This window comes from Brachycentrus maculatus, unplaced genomic scaffold (genome assembly GCF_059751285.1).
Source record: "Brachycentrus maculatus isolate JH-2025_06_01 unplaced genomic scaffold, ASM5975128v1 h1tg000049l, whole genome shotgun sequence".
NCBI lineage: Eukaryota > Metazoa > Arthropoda > Insecta > Trichoptera > Brachycentridae > Brachycentrus > Brachycentrus maculatus.
In genome coordinates this window covers 2,029,595-2,035,322 of record NW_028280803.1, presented here as the reverse complement: position 1 = coordinate 2,035,322, position 5,728 = coordinate 2,029,595, and the positions used below count along the sequence as shown (strand labels likewise).

Here is a 5,728-nt window from a genome sequence, read left to right as displayed (position 1 = left end):
TTTTCATGTTAAAACTTTAAAATAACTTTGTTTCAAAAAACGTCTTGTTATATAATAAATATATCTTATAATAACTTCATTTTAACGTCGACAGTTTAAATTAGTCTTGAGAAAGAAGTAGTTTGCTTTGAAACCGGTCCATAAATTTATATATAAGATATATGTGAAGTGACGTTAACTAAGTTAGTTTTCAGTCATGAAATTTTCAGAGTTTTATCCATCTAGTAATGAATTCAATAACGTGAAGTATGAAACTGCCGTACTGCATATCTGAAAAATATAAGTCAGTAAATTTTAATGTATGTAAACTTTATAAAATTAAATAACTTTGTTTTAACCACTTTTTTAATTTTATTATAAGTACACTTTAACCAACCGGTTTCGACAAAAACCTTGTCATCATCAGGGTTCATTAAATTCTAAAACGTTAAAATACTCATAGTTAATTACATTCCCTTACCAAAAACTTCCACACACTCCGTACACCAGCATGCAAACAAAGAAATGAACACAGTTATTAATGTTATTAGTATTTCAATGTTTTAGAATTTAATAAACCCTGATGATGACTAGGTTCTTGTCGAAACCGGTTGGTTAAAGTGTACTCATAATAAAATAAAAATAGTGGTTAAAACAAAGTTGTTTAATTTTATAAAGTTTACAAAAGGTGCCACAAAGTATCTGCGAAAAACATTCAAGAAAATTTAATGTATGTAATCGTCTGTACAAGTAATTCTGAAAAAATAAACTAAATAAATGCAAAGCGATTACTACAAATTATTTTCGGATATTTTGAAAAGATTTTAAAATATTTAGTTCATTTCATGGGTTACAATCTGTGTGATGAATGGTTTGCTACTTTCATGGTCAGTCTCCACCCGGCTCTATTCTCCGCTCGTCTTTTCAACTCGGAGTATCAGCTACAATGCATGTCGGAGATAATTTGGTCCACGTACTCGTATGTTCATCCATAAGAAGGAATTTGTAACTTACTGACGTCATGGTGGCTAGAGACAGATTGGTGAAGCCCAGAGCGGACAGGTGAATAGTCCTTTGTGACTGTCGCAGGATCATCAGACATGACTTCCTGAAGCGAAGGGAGGAGCAGTACCAAGCAGTTCCATAGATGCTGTCACTAATTGCGGAACTCTGAGTGAACGCATACAAATAAATAAACATAATTATTGGGTATCCAAATGAATGACAACAAATGGCATTTAAATAATCTGGGTTTAGATTTTGCATAATAAGAAAAGGGTTTCTGCTAGATAAAAGTTTTCTAAACACACATATGACATATCGCTCACTCCTTTCAACAATGTCATATATAAAATATATAAGATTTTTCAGGAGATCGTTTTCAATGTTTAAGAATATAATAAAATGTATTAAAAAAAATATCAAGCCACTTATTGAACTTTTTACTATGCAAGATATCTTTTAAGGTAAAACCTGAAAGTTTTTTCTCCATTTGAAAAATATTTAGTATATTAAAAAAAATAATTAAATAAAACCTTTTCTTCAAACTCCGCCTCCGCCTCCGTAGTGCAATGGTCAGCATGCTCGGCTACCGTTCTGGAGGTCCCGGGTTCGATTCCCAGGGGGGGTCAAATAAATATAGGTAATTTTTTCACTCTAATATCTATTCAATTTTACCCTGGACTGGTGCCTGAAGCGGAGGCCTGATCACCTTTCCTTCGTGTGTTAACTATCAAGATAACACTGCGTTTATATAATGCAGTGCCCTATGCACCATTGGGGTGCGGATAAGGGTTTGAATGAATACCTTTTCTTCAAAATGCAACAACAACACTTTCTGCCCTGTAGCGGGTAAATATTAAGTTAAAAATAGGCCGCTTTTGCTGGGATATGGTACATTATTTTAGCATTCCGAAAATACGCACAACTGAAAATTGACGATTTTTAATGTATGACGTTGTTGAAAGAAGTGAGCGACATGACACAAATACCAATGAATGATGACTTACCACATTGATGATAGCTTGCCCATACCAACAGTACAAGAAGAGTTGACTTAGAGATGCACCAATAAATATTAAGTAGGTCATCTTATTTTCTGGATTATGATCCTGGTAATGAGAAAAACAGAACGCTTCATATAAAAACGTAATGTATGAATATTTGTATACAGTTCGTCGACGGAAAGTTTATTTTCGTGAATGTCAAATTATTTTCTTTTGTGAAGACGAAACACATTGAAGGAGTGTCGTTGTCGTAAGTTGAATACATTTTTATCATAAGGATATTTGAGTGATTATTATATAATTCTTTACCATATTTTTATACAATTTAAAGAAATGGTATAAAAATATTGCATTCCAACAAAAAATAAACTCATTGCATAATTTAGAGATTTTAGAAATTCTAAAAGCATTAAATCAAAATTTTATCATTATTAATACTTAATTGAATTTAAGTTATGGCTCTATTTTAAATATTTTCTCTATTCCTTGATATATTAGTAATAAAAACTACACGCCTACATCCATCCTCACTTCAAACCTCATTAAATTACTCACTCATTTATCCCGCCTGTTCGCACAACTATGAATATATCGCAGTTTGAGTTAAATACATATCCATAACTGAAGATGACAAGGTGCTGTAGAAACCGGTTGGAGAATAGTACCAAAAATAAAAGTGGTTAAAAACAATGCATAATTAAATGTGCCACAATGTATCTTCAAACAACATTCAAGAAAGTAAAATGTTTAACCGCGCTACACATATGAACGTACGTGATACGCGTGGTTTTACTTCACCATTCCGCGCTAACCCGTATGTCCTACGCACATGAGAAAAGCTATCTGTTCCAAAAAATATTCAATGCGTACCGGATACACTGACAAATTTTTGTCAGGTTTCATACATGACAATATTTTGTGACAACAAACGTTGTGATTTTTTTGCTTGTTTATAAAAAAAATATGCCTGAAAATAACCAGAAGGTAGGATGGTTAAATTAAAATTTGACAAAAACCATTTCAAACAATGAAGGTTAGAAGCCTAGAAAAGCATCGGTAGGCATATAAGTATCTGACTCATAGAGATCTTTTACATGTTTTAAAAATCTACGTAGGGAATAAATTAGTTTATGTGCGGAATAATCTTGTGCGCCAATACCACAAAATAATGTTTACTTACCGTTTTGTATTTGAATAAGACCAAACATAGCTGTATGGAACTTATCAGAAGCTGTGATATAAAAATCAACCCAAATATAGAATTGAGTGTGTCGATGAATCTGGAAATAGATTTATGTTAATATGGATTTTCTTCAACAAACAGTAACTGGACATTCGCTCTGAGTAAGATCAGTCACCTCATAAGTCTATCATAATGCTGCACGCACTGGTTGAAGATTTGGTTTTTCATTTCTTCATACTGCTGAGACCATTTTCTCGGGACGCGTCCAATTTTTCGTTGAGGCAAAACGGTCACCCTATTCTTGGGTTGCATTGCCAGGAATGCGGAGGAGTACTCTTCCAGGTTTTCCAAAATGTGGCTGATCATCTCGTACTGACGGGTTGTCATGATGAGGTGTGCGCAAATCAAGTTGTCGACTCCGGCGATTCCTGAAAAATATTTTGCAGAATGTGCGCTTTTACAAAATGCTCGATAGTATATTATTTATATATTGTCGAGCTATAATGTAATACTTTATCACACACAAAATTACAATTTAAAATTTGCAATAATATACCCTCATTGGGTTTTCCCGTGACTGTAATCTGGATTCTCTCCACATAGGAGTTATTTTTTCATTTTTAATTAATTTTTTACTAAGTAAATACCACAATTTCTTAAAATCTACTATGACACATGTTACGATGCATTTCGCATCATTTTCAGTTTGAAAAAAATGGATAGGTTTTACCACAAAGTGACTGCCGAATCAATTAATGAAGTTATTTTTTCATTAAAAAAATACAACTCCTCGAATGTGAGTAGTGTAACATTTAAAAAAATCGTCATGTTTTTGTAGTCTTACCTGAAAAAGATATAACGCTGGCCCACACATGAAGCAAATATGTCAAGTGATATCCTGGAAACGTGCTTAAATCGTACGGCATTCTTGACTTGAAGGCTGTTGAAGTAAAAGAAAAATACCGTATTAAAATAAAAGATTTAAAAAAATGCGCAAGTCCTGTACATACCAAAATTTCCCAGATGTGGAGAAAACCCAGATTGGTAAAGGAGCATTTGGACACACTAAAAATGCTGTGAATAAGATTTCTCTGTATGTGGTACACGTTTGATTTCTTTGAGAGTAGTAGATCGTGTCCACCTCCGTAGTGTAATGGTCAGCACGCTCGGTTACCGTTCTGGAGGTCCCGGGTTCGATTCCCAAGGGGGGTAAATTAATATAAGTGATTTTTTCTCTGTAATACTTATTCAATATTACCCTGGACTGGTACCTGAAGCGGAGGGCTGATCACCTTTCCTTCATGTGTAAACGATCAAGATAACACTGCGTTTAGATGACGCAGTGCCCTATGCACCATTGGGTGCGGATAAGGGTTTAAAAAAAAAAAAGATCGTGTAGTTCTATGAGTGATTTCATAAATTATGTTTTCCTGTGATGTGTACTTAAGAAAATACTTACGCATATTAATAGTTCCAGTTTTGGATATTATTTTTCCCGTAATAAATATCTTGACTATTGGGGCGATGCAGTATCCGAGTAAAGTTAACATAATAAAAATCGTATTAATCCAGAAGATGTATCTAAATTCGTTTGTTTTCTTTTCTAACGACGCATTCACGTATTTCTCAAGCTTCGATATTGATTTTTTGGCCCTGTTATTAGAAAAATCAACCGATTTTAAAATCCGCAGTAACGGCAGCTTCAACGCGAAATCGTTGAGCAAGAGGGATTTGACTGTCGTTGATATGCAGTCATTTTTCGCTAAAACAGTTGACATCTTGATGAAGGTCAGCACTGATGTTATGACGGTAGTGACTGTCGTTGTGACTTCGTCAAAATCGGGCCATTTGTCGATAGCGTATGCGATTTCAGAAATTATAACGATTATATACGTAACCATATTTATCCACGATGCTTTATTATATATTTTAGACGCGATTTTATATTTGATTGGAAACAAATTATGAGGCCATATTCCGCTGATTTGAAGGGTAAATTGAAGTCCGATAAACGTTTTTTCCATTGAGTTCGCCATTGATAACTTTAAGAACGTTTAAAACCAATCCTCAAAGTCAAATGAGGGAAACGCTAATGAAAGTTTCTCTTTAAACTCCTGAAATGATATAGGTGTATTTTTCTGCGCGTGAAAGTCTTCGGTACTTCGGTAGAACTGAGTAAGTGCCTTTGAAAGGAACTCTTTTAAAGGTGTATTAAGTTGAAAGTTTGTTGTGTAAAATGAATTTACGTACGTAATGACTTCAGTCGAACTTATAATGAATAGGGACAACTCTAAGTATGTATTTAGGCACAAGTATGATAACACGGTAAACTTTTTAAATTATATGACGTGTAAAAATAATTTTTCAACAGTTTTTTCAAACACTTGAAAAAATACAGGTTATTATACACATTTTTTGTTAACACACTAACACATCATTTTTATAAGTTCAAACATCTTTAAGTCATTTTTTTGTTGTTATTATTATGCAATATAGTTCAATCGACTTCCATTAGTCATTAAATCATTTAAAAAATACATAAAGAGTTATTAATAAAAAA

The 5,728-nt window shown here is 33.3% G+C and overlaps 1 protein-coding gene across 1 annotated transcript; it reads right to left on the bottom strand.

The window, feature by feature from the left end:
• Window positions 1-213: 213 nt before the first annotated feature.
• On the bottom strand, window positions 214-4,631 carry Or22c (Odorant receptor 22c). Its single transcript, XM_088277641.1, has 5 exons — window positions 4,628-4,631; window positions 3,463-3,596; window positions 1,989-2,090; window positions 994-1,149; window positions 214-270 (listed from the first exon to the last, which is right to left on the bottom strand). Exons 1-5 carry the CDS (start codon window positions 4,629-4,631, stop codon window positions 214-216), a joined length of 453 nt encoding a protein of 150 aa, XP_088133767.1.
• Between the last annotated feature and the right edge of the window lie 1,097 nt (window positions 4,632-5,728).

What these genes read in the sequence shown, in the direction of transcription:
- Or22c (XM_088277641.1), bottom strand. An exon ending in CAATGCAACCCAAGAATAGG is followed by an intron (nt 2,091 to 3,462) that starts GTGACCGTTTTG and finishes TCTCATTACCAG; the next exon opens with GATCATAATCCAGAAAATAA. An exon ending in GGCAAGCTATCATCAATGTG is followed by an intron (nt 1,150 to 1,988) that starts GTAAGTCATCAT and finishes GCGTTCACTCAG; the next exon opens with AGTTCCGCAATTAGTGACAG.